The 21,341-nt window shown below is 37.8% G+C and overlaps 1 protein-coding gene across 1 annotated transcript in view; it reads left to right on the top strand.

Moving 5' to 3' along the window:
* Spata17 (spermatogenesis associated 17) overlaps positions 1-21,341 on the top strand; it is a 177,464-nt gene that overhangs the window by 5,288 nt on the left and 150,835 nt on the right. The window contains 2 exon segments of the mRNA XM_021638233.2: positions 19,089-19,178; positions 21,256-21,337. Of these exon segments, the coding sequence (XP_021493908.1) occupies positions 19,089-19,178; positions 21,256-21,337 (172 nt within the window).

Below are 21,341 nucleotides of genomic sequence, written 5' to 3'. Positions count from 1 at the left end.
TTTTTTTTACTATTACCTACTTCTTTATTTTTGTTACATCTTCATTATGAAAAAAAAAATAATTTTCCCAAGTAGACAGTGATGTTTGTAGACAAGTTCAGACCCAGTTCAAATCCTTACTCTGAGTATATATGTTGCTCTTAACTGAACTCTTTAACTATAAGCTTCATCATTTGTGAAAAAGAAGAAGCATGTATGTTTGCTGGGAAGGCTAAATGATCCTCTAAGCACCATGCAACTTCATAATTATAACAGGAAGCCATGTAAGGGTGAAGTATAAAGCACGTAACATCAGCACAGTACATCTTTAAAGGGAAGTTGATAACTTTAGTGTATACTCCTGGTTATTATTTTTATTCATTGCAAATTTTAAAATTTTCTTTATAAATTAGGAAAATTCTTCATTGATGTATTTATAGTCTAGATATGTATGTAATAAAGTACATGATTGTAAATGTTCAGCTCAAGCAGTTTATATAGTTTAAGGAGGTGCCTGTGTAAAATTTGTTTAGACAAAATACTCTGTATCTTCTCTAAAACTTTATTTTTAAAAAGTTATTAATAATAAGGAATGTGTTTGTAAAGCCAGCAGTCGTTATCAGATATATTGATACCATAAAAGAGATGGCTCAGTTTCGAAAGCAGAATAATCAATCCTGTCTATTCCTGTTGTCCTAAAAGAGAAATCTCAGCTTGCTAATCTCTGCTCTGACAGTTCTTGAAAAAAAATAACTAATTTTCACAGATTATGAAAAGGCTCCCCAAGAAAACTTCATGTAACACTGCATAGTTACTACATGATTGGCTGTCAACATACACGGGAAAAAAACCTCACCGACCACTTAACAAAATGTTAGTTTAGAAGATGAATATTAAGATATCAGAACAAATAACCTCTGTGAGGTTGGTACTAATTATATCAGCTTTAATAAAAGTATACTACTGACATTTATAGAAATAATTATGGGGGAGAAGTATTATAACTAATTTTTAAAACTTTTTTCAATTTATACAGTAATAGGTGAATTTAAAAATAGAATTGTTGCTACTGACAAGTAAATGTTTTGTAAAAGCAAATGAGTCTTTCAGAGGCCTCTGTGGTAGGCTCCTGTCCTGTCCCTGTTTTCTCTCTCTTCCAATATCTATCCTGCTTGCCTTTCTTAATGAAGACTAAGCATCTTAACCAGGGTCCTCCTCTTTGCTTAGTTTCCTTAGGTGTACAGATTTTAGCATGTTTATCCTATATTATATGTCTAATAACCACTTAGGAGTGAGTATATACCGTGTGTGTCTTTCTGCTTCTGGGTTACCTCACTCAGGATGATCTTTACCCAGCAGGGTATTGAAGCCAGTGCTGAGACTCCTGGCTAAACTTTGGGCAGAGTGCAGGGAATAGTCTGAAAGAAGGGGAGATAGGAAGACCTGGAGGGGACAGGAGCTCCACAGGAAGAACAACAGCACCAAAACATCTGGGCACAAGGGTCTTTTCTGAGACCGATATTCAAACCAAGGACCATTCATGGAGATAACCTAGAACCCCTGCATAGATGTAGCCCATGGCAGCTCAGTGTCTAAGTGGTTCTCCTAGTAAGGGGAACAGGGACTGTCTCTGACATGAACCCAGTGACTGGCTCTTTGATTAGCTTCCCCTCCCGCCAGGAGGCAGCCTTATAAGGCCACAGAAGAAGACAATGCAGCTAGTCCTGATGAGACCAGATTGGCTAGGGTCAGATGGAAGAGGAGGAAGACCTCCACTATCAGTGGACTGGGGGAGGGGCATGGGAGGAGAGAGGGAGGGAGGGTGCGATTGGGAGGGGACTAAGGAGGGGGCTACAGCTGAGATACAAAGTGAATAAATTGTAATAAATAAATGAAAAGAAAAAAGTTAAAAAAAAGAAAGCAAATGAAAATAATATCCATAAATAGGAATGACTACAAGTAATGTGTGATGAGCATTATATGTCAGATATATCAATGTACTTAATGAATGATAGTCACTGCAGAATTTAAAGTTATGAAAAGAAAGATTAGAAGTAAAATTTACTAAACCAAAGGAAAACTGTAGCTTGGAATGGGTCCTACATAAAATGTCTTAAAAAGACATACTGTCTTAGTTACTTTGCTGTTATTTTGATAAGCAATTTATAGAAGAAAGATTGGTGGGACTCCAGAGCATGGATCCATGATCATCACGGTGGAGAGCCTGGCAGAAGGCAGGCAGGTTTGGTGCTGAAGCAATGGCTGTGAACTTACATCTTGATTTAGAAGCAAAATGCAGAGAGACTGTGACACGAAGTGGTATGAGTCTTTTGAAACTTGAAAGCCTACCCCTAGTGACAAAGCTTCTCTAACAAGGCCACACTTTTTAAATCTCCCCTAAAGAGTTCTGCCTACAGAAAACTCAAGTATTCAAATACATGAGCTTATGATGGCTATTCTCATTCAAGCCACCACATTTCATGCCCTGGAACCCAATAAGCTCAAGGCCACATCATAATGCAAAATGTATTTAGTCCAAAATTCACAAGCTCCCATACTTTCTCACATTCTCAGCACAGTTTAAAACTCTCAAGTCTCTTCTGAGACTCAAGGAAATCTCTCAACTGTAAGCCCCTATAAAACCAAGGCCAAATTATATACTTCCAACATATAATAACAGGGACTATATATTAACATTCTTAAAGAAAAGAAAGAGAGCTTAGTGAAGAAATAGTGCAGTGAGACCAAAATCTATCAGGACAAAGTCTAATCTTAGAGTTCCATATCTGATGTCAAAGAGCTTAGATGGCTCTTTCCAGCTTTGCTACCTATAACACATTTCTCTCTCTTGGGCTGGTTCTCTCCCTGTCTTCAACTCTCCTTGGAATATACCTCAGTGGCTCTTGCTTTTCTAACATCTTTGGGTCTCCAATGCAACACAAGTTTTACTTTCACAGCTTCACACAATGACTTTCCCAAGCCTTTTCTGACGCTTGCCTGACCACAGTGGCTCTCCTTCATTGCCTTATTTGTAGAAGAAGATTCTATAACTCCTTTACTTAATTATCCTTTATTACTCAAATGTCAGAACTATATGGACAACATCCCAAGTTCAGTTGTCTGCTTGGAGTGGAACTTGACCCTTTAAATCATATTTTCCATTTGCATAATCAAGTGTCCACTGAAATCAGGAACAAGGCAAGGCTGCCCAATCTCTCCATATCTCTTCAAAATAGTACTTCATGTCCTAGCTAGAGCAATAAGACAACTAAAGGAGATCAAGGGGATTCAGATTGGAAAAGAAGAAGTCAAAGTATTACTATTTGCAGATGATATGATAGTATTTGTGGCTGACCCCCAAAATTCTACCAGGGAACTTCTACAACTGATAAAGACCTTTAGCAAAGTGCTGGATACAAAATTGACTAAAAAAAAAAAAAAAAAATCAGTAGCCCTCCTATAAACAAAAGACAAAAAACAAAGAGAAATTAGGGAAACAGCATCCTTCACAAATGCAAATTAAGAGAGTTTGACTTTAATGAGCGTTATGTTGGACCTACACAGTCAGGAGATGGCACTCTCCATGTTCTTTCTACACCTCTCCTGGGGCAAGTTCCAAAGTTCCTTTTCAGTCTTCTGAGGAATTTAAGGCAATCATGTTTGTCACGCAGTGCATGACGAATGTCAGTTTTTGTTGCTGTGACTCAGTGCCTGAGAGAAACAAGTTAATGGAAGAATTGCTTTTTTTTTTCTTTTGCCTTTTAGCTTCAGAGAGTTCAGTTTGTGATCACTTGGCTTTTTCTACTTGGGCAGCAGGAGAATGTGGCAGATGAGTTTCCTCACTTCATGGGGTCAGGAATCAGAAAGCATGACAGAAAGCAAGGACTGTAACAAGAAGGGGTCCCCACATGACCAATAACCTTCCATCTATATCCCATCTCCTAAAGTTTTCACAAACTCCCCAACTAGCAGCACTCTAATCATTCACACCATAAGCAATAAGGAGGTTTCATATTCAAACCCTCTGATAGGTTCTTTTTACCGTCTCTACCGTCAATTTCCTTCTGACTTTTGCAGCCTATATGTATGTTCTCTCCATATCATCTCAGAATTTCCCAGCCTCTCATTGTCCAGTCCTAAAACAACACCCAAAAGTTGGATGATTTGATTTTGATGTGGTGATGCACCAGTCTATTATTTTCTTTTTTAACTTGCTGTTTTTTTGTTTTGTTGTAATGTTTACTTTTGGTGTTGTACTTGAATGGAACCCAGGGCCTTTTGAGTGTGGGAAAGCACTCAACTGCTATACTCTCTGTAAATGCATCTTTTGTTAGCTTGATGTAATCATCGTCTCCAAGGCTTACTGCCTCCATCTGCTAACCTAGATCTAATCGTCTAGCCTTCGTACAATATAATTTCGGCCTAGAGGGTTTTCAGCCTCTGAGATTTAATGCTGAATAAGCTCATCCTTTCTTGTTCTTTCTGAAATCTGGCTGACCCATTCAACTCAGCTATTCTGGCTCAAACTCCTCTCTAAGCTGACTGATTCAAACTGGCTTCTCTCAGCTTCTGACTGAATTGCTCTGCTTGGCTTAATACTAACGTTGGTAATCATTTCTAATTTTCTGGCTCCTCATTCTTGGGCTCATTCTTTCTTCACCGTTTTCTAGCTTGTTCTCTTTCTGTAACCTCTCCCTATAAAACTCCTCTGGTAAAACTGCCTCCTCTTCTCTCCATCTGCCCTGCTCTGCTCTCTCTTAACTTGCCTCTCTTTCCTCTTTATTCTCCTGAGAGTTGGTATATCTTGTTCTGTCAAATCTTTCTTTCTCTGATTCGTCACTTTGTCTGCCTCTGAATTAGACACCCCTTCCAAACATAGGTGCTTCTTCTAGAAACTAACTTTACCTTCATTGTTTGGGATTAAAGGTGTGTACTAAGGACATGTCTGTATTCCAGCTATATCACATAGACCAAGAAGACTTTTGGATATGATCACAGCAGCCATTTTGCTGGATTAAACTTCCTCTACAACCTCTATGCCTTGTTTATAATTTATTATGTTTTTTCTTTTATTTAATCACTTTCCCAGCCCCCTTCCTCCTCTTCTCCCAGCCCCATACTCAGGCACCCCTCCCTCCATTTCCCCCTCTCCTTCTCAGACTACCAACCTATCCTAACACTTCAAATCTCAGTAGGACTAAGCACATTCCTTCCCACTGAGGCCTGCTAAGGCAGCTCAGCTCAAAGAAAGGGATCCAGATGCAGGCAACAAAATTGGAGACAGCCCCTACTCCCATTGTTAGGGGACCCATATGTTGTTGAGCAAGCTACACATCTGCTACACATGTGTAGGGGGATTAAATTTTAGGTTGTCAAATTAGTGAATGTTTTTCTAGCTTAAAGGATTTTATTCTCTCTTTGAATAGTCTTTCCCAACCAACAATTATAAAATAACTGTATTCATTTGCTCCTAATCTAATTAAAGGTTTACATCATTTTTGCCTTGTTTTATGAATACATTTACATGTATGTATTGTTTGAGATGGATCAAAATATAATTTTCTCAGTAACATTTAATGAATAGTCTATCCTTAATATTTATTAAATATTGCAAGATAGTAAAAATAAAAGCGTAATGGTTGCAATGAAAGGCAGATATAAAAGGCTCATATCTAGAATGCCTGTACTTAGGAAGATGAGGCAGAATTTGCTATGCATTTGAGAGTAGCCTCAAAACAAACAAGCAAAACTTTTAAAAGAAATTGTAAAATTATCTGTTCCCTGATAATATCTTAATGCATGCACAGAAAGAAATGAGGCAAGGGCTGGTGGCATACCTGTTACCCAGCACTGAGAGGACAGAAGTGGATGACAAGGAGGCAAAGTTTATCCTCAGCTAGGAATAGAGTTTGAGGCTATTATGTTTTAAATAACAATATTCCCCAAGAAAGAAATAATAAATGAATAATTTTACAGTATACAAGCAATGCACAGTTAGGTAATAAAAATTATAATTTGAAAATACAACTGCCATTTTTTATGGCATCAAAATGCATGTAATTTGACTCAATCATACTTTTTCTATTGTCCATATAGAAATGAACTCATGTATTCAATTTATGGACAAGATAGTTTTATGTATAATATTTTCAGGCAAAAGCATTCATTAAAAATTACTTCTGTAAGAAAAAAACAGTGATCAGTCTGTATCTCCTTATAAGGATAATACATGCACAGCTATTTTAAAAAGGGGTAAATTGGACTGGCAAGGTGTCTCAGCTGGTAAAGCAGCTATTTCCAAACATTATGATCTGAGTTTGATTTCCAGGACCCACATAGTGGAAGGAGAGAAGTGACTAAATGACTCCTGTGACTTGTCCTCTGATGTGCACATCCTTGTCATGATTTCCACATATGTGTGCATGTGGGACACTTGCACAAACATCATATGTACATGCAAATACACATTTTAAAAAGCAAAAAAAAAAAAATCCTGGAGACAAATTAAAGTAAAATGTATTTACTCAATTTTAGAATAAGAGTTTATAGGTTCCTAAATCTGAATTTGGGAATAAACAAAGTGATTTATAAAGTTTAAGAATTTGAATATTAGAGGACCAGGGAGAGGAAAGTCTTAGTTATTTCTATTTTTTCTTTCTTAGTGACACATTGAGCATTATGTAATCATGAAGTATTTGTGAAATAAACACATCAATAGGAAAAATGTGTTCTAAGACACAAAGTTTGTTTTGGAACCAAGATTAAAGTGTGTATAAAGATATTACTAGTAGAAAAGTTGGCCCTTACCTTGAAAAACTAGATTAAGTTTTTAAAAAAATAAATGAATTTTAGGCATAGTACAGTCGCCAGTGTAGGATTTGATCTCAAAGAAGCAAACAAATGAGATTAGCCAGGCAGTTATCTTTGTTTGTTTGTTTGATTGTTTTTGTCTATAGGTGATTTAAGTTAAAATTCTAACCTCTTCAAAATAGATCACGTATTATCTAGCATCTACGCATTAAATCCTGGGGTGGGGTGAAGGGTAAGAAATGTAGCAAATTCTGAAGTATTACCAGAAGCAAAAAAAATTCTACCAGTAGAAGCAAACCCTGGAATATAAAATGGTACAATTAAATAAGGCTTTCAATGTTGCTTTTCCAGTGTATTTAAGCATTAAGAGGCAAGCATGTCTAAAACAAAAGCTTTGTAATAAATGACAGGAAAATGAAACTTTTAGAAATTACAAACCATATTTGGAATTACACCCCCCCCAACACACACACACAGAGTACTAAAAAGAATATCAAACTTGCAAGGTAAAAGGTTGCAAGTTCTAAGTCCTGCCTGCTGGTGCATCCCTGTACATACCCTTCACAAAGCAGAACATTCTGTGTATGACCATAATCCAAACATCAGCATCAAAAAGTGAGTGCTATCTCGTACTTCTGTTTCACTCCAAGCTTTGCCAGCTTTATTAATAATTTTTGGAAGATGTATGCAACCTAAAACAATGTTCTAATCCCACAGTCTTTACAGCCAAAGGATCCTATGTACCCACTTAGGTTTTAATGGTTGCTGAGGGAGGTGGTATCATTTTCTTCCTTGGTATAGCCACTGATAAATTACCCATATTCTATGAATAACCCAATTTATGGTCATCCAAGCAACCCTCATTAAACTCAATGTTGCTTTGTTGTTTTGTTTTTGTTTAACTGGGAAAATACCATTTGAGAAGAGGAAGGGTAACTATGAGAAAGAGAAGGGAGTCAGAGAAGGTAGTGGGAAATGAGAAGTGTTCAAAATTAATTGTATACATGTATGAAATTGTCAAATAAAAATAAAACGTTAAAAGATCCTGTTTAATTTCTTCCTTAGTTATCTTGAATGTGGAGTATTCTGTTTTTTGACTTTTGACCCTTTTGAAGATTACAGGTTAGTTGACTTGAAGAATTGGTCTGGGGTTTTCCCCCTTGGATACTGGGCACATTTGGAGAAGGAAAAGCTTAAGAGTGACACTGTGCTCCTCTTGCTACATTGGCCAGATTCCACACGGCCCTGAGTTGTTCTGTCACTGGTGGTGTTTATTGATGTCAGCCATCTGACAAAGGAGATGTCGAGACTTCTCCACTAGAATATTCTCTTTACCTTTCGATTAAAGGGTGTGTTTTAAAGCAGGTCCTTGGAAACTGTGTTTTCTATTCCTCACCCCACTGTAAATTTACTCGTCATCAATGTGGGTTTACACTGTCCTGTACTAGTCAGTGAGCAAAAGCCCCTCTTTCTTTCCTATTTTAATGCTAACATTGGGCCAAAGGGAAGCATGTCATACTTTCTGCTGTGTCCTGATCACACAAGGCATCCCTGTTTTCTGACAAAAGAAAATATTCTGGCCTCCTCACTATTCATTTCTCCAAGAAACCCTTGTTCCTTTTAGTAAGTTCACCTTGTCATAGGGATGTTTCTGGCAATAGTTAGTTTTAATGGATTAGGCTATGGACTGTGCATATGTGTGCATGAAGACGCATTCTACATTAGTTTTGATTTCTGTCAGTTAGTGTGGATACTAAAAGCCATGACTTAATTTTCAAAACTGTTCAGAGCCAACACCCTAAGTTTCATTCTGTAGTGCTCTGTTGCTCCTAAATTCCTGAACTCTAGCATTTCCCTTGTCCATATCCCAAATAGCTGGTACCCCAGAAATGCACCACCATACCTGGCTCCTCTTCATTTTTCGAGCTGTGAGAAGCCTGCCCCTCATTATCCTGCTTACGTTTACGTTATTGGGCTATTCTCCCTGTATATAGCCAAACTCTCACTACAGTGGGTACCCCATTCTTTGACCTAAATACTCTTCTTGTGCAGCCCCTGTCTCCCATGCTAAACTGTTGTCTCACTGCAGCTAGGATTCCATTCTCAACATTTGAGGTCAGGGTAGCTATGTTGCCCGCCCTTCACCCTGCCACAGAACATTCCTTTTTAGGCTTACGCTAAGACATCTGACCCCACTCAGAGCCAGTATGTGGGTTTTCTTCCTCCCTACCTAGATTGTGACAGTCCATGGGACTTGATCCCTTTGTGATATGTGCAGCAAACAGCCCTACTTTCCATACATATTACTTATGCATTTATTTAGGAAATGAAGGGAAGTGAAGAAGAGTAGGTAAAAGATACTTTAGCATGCACTAAGAATAGAAACCTTTGTGGCAAACTGTTATGGCTCCTGATTTATGATCTAGTATTAAGGTCCTTGTAGCCCCGCATTCATTTACCTGATAAATAGCAACAACAATAGTCATGAGGCTATTAATGAGAAACAAAAGTGAAGCTCCCATTTCTTATTGGCACCAAGTGCTTTTTATCAGACTCACAGTGATACTTATAACATAAAATATGATTTAAGTATAGTTTACCCTTTAGGGATCTTAAAAATCTTAAGGTCTAGAAAAATCATATGCAAAACAATCACTCTCCACATCAACATATCTGATAACATAGGTCAGCCAATGTTGGAATATTATTCCTACAGTCTAAAACAGTTATGCATGTCTGGTAATGAGAAAGAAAGAATATTGGATTTTTAATTTAATGTTTATTTATTCATAGCTAATATATGTGGGTCAGACTAAATCCAGTCTGTAGATACATAAATGCATTTTTTCATGTTACTGGAAAGATGCTTAACCATATACTCTTTTCATTTTTCTATCACTGTCAATTAATTCCTGGCCTCTGACGTGTGCATACTCTTTTTAGAGTTCCTGTTCCTATAGTTGATGGCAAAGAGACCAGAAACTTCCTGCTTTCTCTTGAGGTTTTTATTGCATTGCTGTTAATACCTTGGGTCTTTTATCATTATTAATTCATTCAGTATTCACTGTGATAACACTAATCATAATAAATTTATTTTAAATCCATGTAGATGTCATAATTTATTCACTGCTATAGGATTTTCATTATAATCTGGAACTAATTATTTTGCCATTAAAACAAAGTGTTACCCACAGTTTTTCATTTTAAACATAAAACGTCTAGTGGTTCGTGACATATTGTGTGAGCGCTCAGCATCCCAGTGCTAACCAAAGTATCTGTAAATTTCATCTGAAGCAGTTTCTTAAAAGAACAACAGAAAAAAAATGTGCATAAGTTAAAACTTAGTGGTATGTTAGCTACTAGTACTTTAAAACTGTCTCTTCCATTTTGTGATATGTACAGCCTACATTCTTATTTATATAACTTATTGATGATACTCCAGAAACAGATTAATTTGATGACTGACTAGTGTCACAAGGAGAGATTTTTAGAACAAACTCAAAATGCTGTGAACTTGGCTGCTTATATTCTGCAAATCTGGTGACGGAAGGAAATGATGAATTCAATGTGTAGTACTTAATAGTAGAGTGTAAAAACGGATGTGTGAACTCTAAACAAGCATTTCATGAGGTGTGCACCTTAGCCTTAGCTCTCTCTGTTGTAGAGGCAGACATCTGCTAACTTGATAGGGAAGGGGAAAATGTTTTCAGTCACTTAAAGGACTGTCTGTAAATGTGCAGTAAATCTACTAGAGTCACATTAGCTGGTGGTGGTCAGTGGTTAATAGGAAGGGTCGGCTTTATTGGATGTCTGGGGTTTTACCTCATAGCTACCTTGTTGAACAGAATTACCATCACAGTCTTCTTTGAGCGCCCTGCTTAATGGACAACAATGCTATGTCCTTGTTGTATGGGTAATAAATTACATTTTTGTGTGCTTCCCTATCACATGTTATTTACTCATACGATTTTAAAAGAAAAATGAAAGCCTTCCTCTTACCCTCTAGCCCCTTCCACAGTGACGATGTTGCCATGGCATCTCATAGCATTTGGCGTCTGTTAATTGTGGTCTTTCTTGTTGATGTCTCTCCATTCGCTTCTATGACAAACCCCTATATTTTTATCTTATACTTGGACCAGTTGTTTCCTTATTTCATTTCATTCAAAACTTTTATGAACCAAAGGTTATAACCCATGGGGATGTGTGGTTCCACTGTCAGAGTGATGATGCCGTGTTCAAGGAATTCTGTATCTCTTAATAATTATGTCCTGCTCTGAAAGCCACAGTCTTCTGCCTTCATTTCCAGTCTTAAATCTTCTTTTTAAATCCCCCCTCCCCTATCACTTTTTATCATCTCCTTCAATGTACCACATACTTTATTATGTTTGGATAAATAGATATGAATAAAATGTGAGCCCAGCCTAGAAGCCTTAAAAGAATGAAAATGTTATCATTAGTATGCAGAAGGCTTTAAGCATTATGAGGGTCAATCTTCTTGGAAGTTGTAGTTGGAAAATCAATTCAAGGAGTAACTTTATGTAATGGCAAGAAAGAGCATGGTTTGTTCAGGGAATTATGGAATAGAAGGCTCTATTGTGGGTGAGACAATAAAAGAAGATAAAGGAATTGTGTCTGGTCAGAGCAGGGAGGATTTGTTTGGCATTCTAAGGGCTATGACTTCATCTGGAGGTTTTGAGATATCTTTTAGCATTGGATATTAAAAACTCCCTAAGAAACAATGGCATGATTAGATTTTCAGAAGATAATTTAAGCGACCAGTAAGGGCTCAACAAGTAGTAAACTTGCTGCCAGGTCTGAAGATCTAAGTTCCATCATCAGGACCCACAAAAAAAAAAAAAAAAAAAAAAAAAAGAGAGAGAGAGAGAAAAAGAGAACCTACTCCTTTAGAATGTCTTCTGACCTGCACATGTTGACCATTACCCCAATAAAATAAGCAAATGATGATTTGAAATGTTTTAAAGATCATTCATCCTAGATGTGATGGTACGTGTCTCCCATCACATGACTTGGGGCATTAGGCAAGAGGATCCATAGTTTTAAGCTAGATCTGCACAAGGAGACCTTGTCCTGAAAAGGGAAAACCATTTAACCAGTAGATTGGATGGTAAACTAGAGTGGGAAAAGACCTTTTGGGAAATATGACTTTTGCAACTGATTTGTTTTAAAAAGATAAAGACTGAACTAATTCAGCTATTGCTTCTCAATCTCCACTGTGAGCCATTGCTTTTATAGCACTGTCATTCTTGACAAAGAGCTGATTTCAGATGGGTAGCAATGAGCATACAGAGAAGAGGGTTGAGACATGTTTCTTTGCTCATGTTGAATCCAAGGTACCTAAGGAGTGTCCCAACACTGGCATTTTAGATGCAGTGCTTAGGAATGCAGACCCTTTGAGAACCAGTCAACTGATTTCTTTTAATCCTTCTTTCCAAGAAACAATCTCTTCCACTTGTGAATGTTTTTTTTCTAAATGTATCTATTGTTCACTTGTTTTAATCAATGTTGTTATCTTCAGGAATATTAGCTTGAAAGCTCATACATAGAATGTGCATATGTATGTCTTTGAGAAGCATACTAGCTTACACACAGTTTTATGTGGTAAATAACATTGAATTAACGAATAACTTATTACCCAACCAGTATTTGTTTTCCTTTGTTTCAGGGGTAGCATTTTAAAAAATAATATGACAATAAGTAAATAGATAATATTCATTTCTGGACTTGGACAGATGGGTGAGTGATTCAAACAATTTGCTGTTCTCGCAAAGGACCCAGGTTGGTTCCCAGCACCCACATCAGGCAGCTCACAACTACCTGTAACTCCAGTAAGGTGGCTTCAATGGGTGCCTGCACCACAGAGTGTACACACTCCCAGAAATACAGACATAAAGTAAACATTATTTTAAAAAGAATTATTTGAATATGTCTACTTAATTGTTTTCAAGTTGGGGTATTGCTGTGTTATTCGGAAAGACTTTAAAATCCTTGAGTGCAGCAGTCCAGGTATCCTCTTTCCTTGGCCTGCTGAATGCTGGGACCACAGGACCTGGTGTTTTGTGTCGGCATACTATAATCTGGCTTTGCATTGATACTATCCATCACTCTTCCCACTGGGTTCTTTATGATGGGCTTCTAAATACGTCTCTTTTGTTAATATTTTGAAATTTTAAAGGAGAAATAGAATTTAAGATTAAGAAATTAGACCAATAACTCTCTTAAACTTATAAACTGACTCATAGTTTTCTAAGAGATTTTATTGGATCCTCTCATTTGTCCACTTTTTAATTGCAAAAGCATTGTGTAGCTATTATAAAATGGATCCATTTAATAAAATTCTCCTTTCAGTTTTCACTCCCTGAGTTCAGTTCTGTATGTGCTGTATCATATGCATTCAGTTAAAGTATTTGCCTCTTACAAATATGAAAACAAAATATTAAGCTATATATTTCCATTATTATGCTTTACCTACTGATGTATTGATATACTTAATTTTCTGCTGGGATGAAATTGCATTCCATATTGTTTCTGTACTGGTCTATCTTTTATTAGGTTGTTCCTCCTAATGGAGGAACAAATGATTGTTTCTCACAATCATTTGTTTAGAAAATTGGTGAGACAGCTGGTATGGTTTCAGCTGACCATGTTCAGTTGCTCTGTTCCAGCCTTTCCTGGGTTGGATGCATTTTGAGTTTCTTTCCAGCTTCCTCTGCTTTTATTTCTTCAGAAACACCTTTGAGACTCCTCCAGTGTCATGAGTTTGGGTTGGTAGGGTCTTAGCAGGAGTACCGGCCAAGGGTAGACCCACTGGGGAAGCAGCAACTCCACACTCATCGCCACGTTTTCATTAAGCGAGGTTCTAGAAGCCACATCAGTATCAGGTCCAGTGCAAGAGCTTGCAATCAAGTGTACAGCACTAGTGCTTCCTTAAGCGCAGTGGACCTCTTCAGGGAAGACTTGACTTGTTTAGTCATACAAATAACGGTGTAAATGCACACTTCTTCACATTTGTAGTAAGGATGGTCTCTTTCCAGCTACTCTGGACTCTGAGTCATATACTCTCTACTTACTTGAGTTGGTGATGTTGGTTTTGTGTCTCTCTTTGAGGCAGGGTGTCTTGTAGCCCAGGCTGGCCTCAGACTTGCTGTGTAGCTGAGGATCCTTGAACCCTTGATTCTCCCAAGGCTGGGGTTGTTGCTAAACCACCACATAGCTGTTGTCCTTTTTTTCTTTCCACACTCTCCCCCTCTCTCCTCCATTGCTCTTTCTCTCTCTTTCTCCCCTCCCTGAATTTATCTTTAAAGAAATTATGCCTTCTAAAATTTGTAGATTCCATCAGTAGATAATAAATTTTAGAGATGACATCATACAATCAGATCCTTTGTTTTTCAGGAAGCTATCAGGGATGGCAGAGTTTACACTAAGCTTCCTTTGTGGCCTTGGGAGGTGACTGATGCTGCCAACGTTAGAGCAACACCATAGGCCACCAGCTGGCATTGTGTCTTTCCTCCTCTTACCACTGCCACCTGTAGCAATGCCACACAGTGCTCACTTCCTGTCAAATAAAAACACTTGATAAAAAGAATTAAAGGCTACTATTTAATCCTATTTTGGGTGTTGAAGGGTAATTGTTGCTTTACAAAACTTAAGAATATAAGCTTTATTGAAAATTTGTCTATTTTTTTAATGGAGATTTGAACTTTTCTTTTTTGAGACAGAGTTTCATTGTGTAGCTCAGGCTGTCTTTAACTTAAAATCCTTGTGTTTCGTGTTTTTAAATCACTAGCACTCTCAGCATGGTATGTGGATTTGGGTGATCACTTTTAAAAATGCATGTTAAGTGTTGGAGAGGTGGTAAAGTTCTTGAAGACCTTAGTTCCTGCCCCAGTTCTGTGTGTGATGGCATAGGCTAGAGCTCTGTGTGGAGCGGCAGCAAGCAGGGATTCAGCCGTTCTAGCTTACTCATCAACTTCCAGCCAATGAGAAACCCTGTTTCAAAATAGGCTGGGGCCTGAGGAATGACATCTGAGGTTGACCACTGACCTCTTCACATGTACACAGTTGTCCTTGAAGCCGAACCTCCATGGAAACATGTGCACACAAGACACACAAATGTAGATTATGTTCAATGTTTTTCCTCTTTTATGATTTATTTATAAAATTCATTACTTCAGAATATGAAAAATTATTCTAAAAGAATACATACGTTTTCTCTGTTGATCTGCTCATTTAAGTTAGTTGCTTTCAAAGTTAATATTTCTTGTATTTAATGTTTTTATATGTTTGATTCCTGTCTTTGAAATACCTTATCGTATTTGTGGCTGTGTGCTATTACTGATGGAGCTTCGCAAATTGTTAATGTAGACATTCAAAAGTTACTAATACATCAAATTCAAATGTAATGGCTTTCCTCTGTTTGACCTTAGTGACAATGCGTGCTTTACCTATGTATGTCTCATGTCACCTGTAATCAAGTCATCAGTGCTTAGTTATATGGCCACCTTTGATGTGTCTTTGTAGATCAGCTTCTGTGCATAGAACTATATCCTAACTGTTCTCAAACGCTGGAGGGGAGCGGAGCACTAACAAATGCAAAGAGTAGTTCATATGCCTATAAGCTCAGGGTCTTTGCTTGCTTACCACTTTAACTGAAGACAATACATAGAATGTGCCCTTTTAAATTGTTACAGTATGTGGACTATGTTTAGATCATCCCCATCCTTCTAACTCCTCTTGTGCCTCCTGGCTCCTCCTCAAATTCATGGTCTTTTTTCTTTCTTTCTTTTTTGTTATACACACACATAAGTGAATAAATACATACTTACAATCACTGAATCCATTTAGTGTTGTTCATATGCGTATGTTTTTAGGACTGACCACTTGGTATTGGATAGCCAACGAAAGGGTTCATCTCTGCGGAAGACTGCTTTTCCCTCCCAGCAGCCATTCACTACTTGTAGCTGTTCATCTGAGGGTTAGGACCTTTTCCCCATTCATGTTGGCATATCAACTGATGTAATTGTTCAGCTCTTGTTCAAGCGACTATGTTGTTGAAATTTCATGTGCATGGCTCTTATGTCCTGTAAGGAACATCCTGGATTTCTGGCTCTTCGTTGATGAGTGACTAGAGCTGCACTAGTCTGTGGTAGAGGGGTAAGTGCTAGGAACACAGTTACAGATTATACTGCTTTGGGAAACTGGAAGCGGTAGTTCTTCTGTAAAAAGCCTCTGCCTCCATGACCTTGCCAGCCAAGGTAGTCGCTTAGATTAACAGTCAGGCAGGCACTCCCTCCTACCTAGTGGGCTCTATGTTGGTTGCTGTTGGTTATCACTAAGATATAAGTGCTACTTTTGCACTTTTGAGGATATTTTACCTTGCTTATCATACTGTGGGTTACAGGTATCTTAGCTAAATGTAGCCATTGATTGCTCTTCTCCCTTGACAGCTTGCTTAGCTCCTCTGGTACTGTGAAATTTCGCTCCAGGGAAAAACTTCAAGCCAGATCTTAGCTCCATTCTTTCAAATCTTGTGTCTGAAATGCATGGTGACTTCAGCAGTAGGAACTTGCCTCAAAACTGTAGGAGGGAACTGAGGGCAACAGCAATACCCTATATTGTTTGGAAGCTGCTTGAACTCCCTGGCTAATGACTTAAAAGGAGGTTTCTCAACCTGGTACTGGAGTTTATTGGCTTTGGTGGGACCCACTGTCGTCCAAAGTGGCATTGTCTCTATCAAAGAGATGACTGATATTATAAAGATTTTTTTTTTCAATTTTGGAAGTTCAGTTTTTTTAATGTACAAAATAAGCTTATTTAAAAATTGTCTTTTTCTAGATGTTGATGTTAGTTTATAAAGTTTTCAGTTATTTGTTTTGGATTAAGTCACTATTGAATTTTAGTCATAACATTTGGAAATGATTATCTTTATTCTTTTACATATTCCTTTTACTCTTCTAACCTACTTTCCTCTTTGTCCAATTAGAAACAGGGATGGTTAAGAACTCACACTGGAGAAAGGCTACCTGGAGTCACACTTGAGCTCTGACATGGATTCCCACTACATTGTCATCATCTTGGTCAGAGGATGATAGCAATGGACTGGGAGTATAGCTTAGAGGTAAAGTGCTTGTCTGGCACACACTTGGCCTATATTTCACCCCCCAGCACTAGAAAAATAAAAGAGAGGTATGTAAGGAGTAATTATATTCTCACGACAAAGCTTAGATACAATTCTCTGATGTGTGAACTACTAGAAACTGCCTAACACATAACGGTCTATTAGTAAATTCTTTTACCTATAACCAGATACGCAATTAATGGTGTAGAGCACCTACTAGACCTTCTACAACACTGACCGTGGGGGAAGTTTTCAGTTAGAGTATCTGTTAAGGAAGTGTGTGAATGGCATGCTCCCTGGGATGAATCTGCCAGTGCATCTTCCCGCATTAGGAGTGCCTTTGGTATGATACAGAATGACTGTCAAGAGTGCTTCTAGTGATTCTTAGAGGCACTGCAAATGCATTATTGGAAATACGTAAGTGCTTCCTTTTGGATTTTAGTATTTAATAAAGAGATCATCAGCAAATAGCCCTTACATACACCTGTGTCCAGTGTAAAATGTGGAATGATCCGACTTAGCATCTGGAAAGCCAAGAATGCTCTGGAAGAAGGCTTTAAACTTCCCTTCCTCACACATGAAGTGCAAACACAAAATCCAAGAATATAGGTGAGGTTGATCTCCTGGTTCTTCGTGTGTTCCACGCCAGCATACCAATGGTGCTGGTTTGTGTGAATTTTCTCCATACTACATTCCACAGATGGATCAGCTTCAATGCTGCATTTATGATCCTCTCTTTGCTCCTGTGAGTCCTTCTTAGTTTGGCTTTCTAGGTTAATTGTCACTTCCTATGTAGCACTGTAATCCATCTGCTTTTAAAATAGCTATTTAACATTGACAGATTAATTGCTAAACCTACCTTTGTTTTTGGTAAACCTTATAACTATTGTTTTTAAATTGTATTGTTGAAAGTGTTTTATTTATTCTGTTTAATTCTGCATATATAGTACAAATTTATATGAAATTCATATTTTATTTAACATTAATTATGAAAAAATACATCTTTCCAGAAAAAGCAATTGTGTCATATAAAAAGAAGATTCACTCAGTAGAGGGTCTCCTGTGCAAGCAAGGCTCACGCTCTGACCTCAGTTCAGAACCCCCCCAATGCTTACACAAAATGCCACGCGTGTGTGTCTACAGCCAATTGTGGGGGTGGTGGTAGAGACGGTGGATCCCTGAAGTCTATTTGGCCAACCTCTATGAATCATTGGGCTCCAGGTTCAGTGAGGATGTGTTAAAAAAATGAGATGGAGTCTGTGTTAAAAAAAAAAAAAAAGAAAAAGAAAAGAAAAGAAATGGAGCGTAGTTGAGTAAGATACTTGTGCCAACCTGTGGACAGCACACACATACATGCACCCCAACCTGGTTTCTACAGAAGCACTTACCTACCGAAACAATAATATGAAAGAGGTGTCACTGTGTTACCAACTGTGTTCATTGAGCAAACAAGAGGCGCTAAGCCATGAGAACGCCTGCCAGCTTGTGAAAGAACCATATTCTACAGTCTATTGTGCTGTCACTTGATCAGTTGGCAGTGGAAAGGCAAGATAATATTGATATCTATTTGGATAGATACATAAATGGGTATTAACTCAAGTTTTTCTGTGTTGCAAATCAGAAAAACCTAAGAACTAAGTTCTCTGTCTTATAAGTCCATGACCTACACACTGAATTCTTTAATATAAGCAGTCTCTTACCAGAGTAAGCTTTTTATGATAGATTCATTTGAATTAGAGGCAGTTCATTTAACTGATGATTGAGTTAAATATGCAGGCATTTTATTTCCCATGATACATGTGTAGTGGCATTTAAACCGTAAGTTCAAATAATTATGTTTTTAAAATACTGACAAAGTAGCACATTGTTTTTCATTCCCTAATAAAAAATTGCTACCAGATTAATTAGTAGCATAACAAATGATTATAAAAATAAAATAGGCAAAGCTGTTGAAAGCTTATGGCTTCTCAGAGAAAGGTTAATTTTTAAAACACTGCTCATTTTTTTTGAAATGTGTTTTTCTTAATTTAACATTTTAATTTCTTTAAAATGACATTAGAATTGTAATTACCATCTTAGAAGAAATTAAAAATTAAGGTTAACAGGTTGATTTGCCTTAGAATTACATTAGTTACTAATGAAATACTTTTAAAATGCTTTTTAGTGCTGTTGACATGTTCAGGAAAAAAGAAAATGATGCAGCTGTGCTGATTCAGAGCTGGTTCCGAGGATGCCAAGTCCGGGCATACATCAGGTACATGAATTTTACCCTGGAAGCCTCATTTAAAACCCAAATGCATGCCCCAGGGGAGCACAAGTTGTTTATGAGGTTCTTATTTCCAATACCCTCTAACTTCTCTCAAAAATGAAGTCATATTTATTGTGTCCCTGTGAAAGCGATAGAGCCCTTCTGATTATTTCTTAGTGATATATGAAATATATCTGCCAAAAGTATACCTTTAACAAGTCTCAATACTGTGAGAACATTTGACCAGATACACACACACCACACACACACACACACACACACACACACACACACACACACACAAAGTTCCTTAATGAAGTCCATTTATATGGATGAATTAACTGATGGGCCGGGAAAGGGCCTGGGGAAGAAGAATCTTGAGATTTCCCAATATGTTGGTTGATGAAAGCAATGATGTTAAAATGGTGATATTCTAATCTATTAGATTGATATTCTAATCTAATGATGGATCGCCCCCTATCTGAACTCCTCTCATGCCTTTCTTCAGTAGTCAAAGCATTTTTTAAATGGTCACTTTGACGCTTAGAAGGGATCCACAGTACAGCCCAGGAGTGCAGTGCTTGCCTGATGTACACAGGTCCTAACTTCTATTCCTGGAGGCGCACTGTACATGTGAACAAACATTTTCCTATGTAAGGTAGAGGAAGGATATGTCTGGTCTATAATAACCCCTAAGGCTCGCTGATGAGCACACTTACGACCCTTCCTTATTTCCTAGTGGAAGCCAGGGCTGTACATTCCAAGTTGTAAAGTGCAACCTCATTTTCAGCACTGTGAAATCCAGGAACAAGCCTGCGAAGGCCATTCTTTAAATTCACCCTACTCATGTGAGGCATCAGAGATACTGTGAATATGAGAAAATGCACGAGTACATGTTTGTTGACATAGAACTATTTTCCTAAGCTCTTAACATGATCTTGCCAGTAATCGCTAGGTCATTTCTCAACACATCAGCTGGGAAGTGTGCATATACACAATTTTCATGTGTTTTCTCTAAGCCAGGAGGACTGCAAGCTCAAGGCTAACTTGGGCTACAGAGTGAGTCCAAGGGAAGCCTGCATATATGAGTGTACCCCTGCCTCAAAATAAGGTGTAAGAGTGTTGGGGAGGTAGGTCTGTGGGAAAACACTTGTCGGACATAAGGGAACCCTAGAGCCGACACACGCACAGGAGTGAGTATGAAAATAATATAATACGGAATGAAAATAATTGAAGTTAAAATAATATTTAGTTAAAAGCCCAAGTAATAATGAAAGTTACCTAGTACTTTCCTTCTATACCTGATTAATAATCTCTCAGAGTAAGTTTTCATTCTTTGACAGCATCAGAGCCTACTGACTGGTGAGCTTTAGCCAGGGAGAGCAATCCCATGCGGAAGGAAATGATAAGCCCATGCTGGGGACACCTTCAGTGTAACTGTTGGGTGTGGCTGACAGCTGGACACAGCACATTGTTGCAGTGAAGGCATTTTTGAGGGCATGGGCATAGCATGCTCAGAACACCCCAGAGAAGCTGATTAATAGCCTATTTGTCCCCAGCCCAGCCACAGAAGGACAGCAGGGGAGTCCTAGATCTGTCACTGATAAGGCTAGCTATCAGGGGATCAGCAACTATGAGCCTCCGTTTCTCCAAGTTGAAATTTCAGGCTCTTTTTGCCAGCCTTTTTGCTGAGAACTTATTTAAGCTGAAAAACAAATCATTTATAGTCAAGAAAACAATTCACATAGAGCCATCAGTTAATATACAGGCTTTATTTATATATGTATATTATATATATTATATATATAACAGATTCTAGGAATATAGAATATATATCTCCTATAATGTTAGTCCTTGGGAGGCAGAAACATGAGGGTCTTCATACGTCCAAAGCAAGCTACATCTACATAGTAAGTTTCCAGCCAGGCATCAAGACTTTGTATCAAAGAGATAAAATAAACAAGAGGAAAGAATAATAAAAATAGAATGAATATACATAGAACCTTAAATTTGAATTTGACATTGTCTATAAAGACATCTTTCTTTCAATGAACATGTACTAATACCCATATTTTCATCCTAGGCACTTGAACAGAGTAGTGACTGTTATGCAGAAGTGGTGGAGAAGTTACCTAGGCAGAAAACAGTACCAATTTATTGTTGAGGTAA

The sequence above is a fragment of the Meriones unguiculatus genome, chromosome 11 (genome assembly GCF_030254825.1).
Source record: "Meriones unguiculatus strain TT.TT164.6M chromosome 11, Bangor_MerUng_6.1, whole genome shotgun sequence".
Lineage (NCBI taxonomy): Eukaryota > Metazoa > Chordata > Mammalia > Rodentia > Muridae > Meriones > Meriones unguiculatus.
Note: the sequence above shows the minus strand (reverse complement) of the source record. Positions and strands in the feature narration are given on the sequence as shown.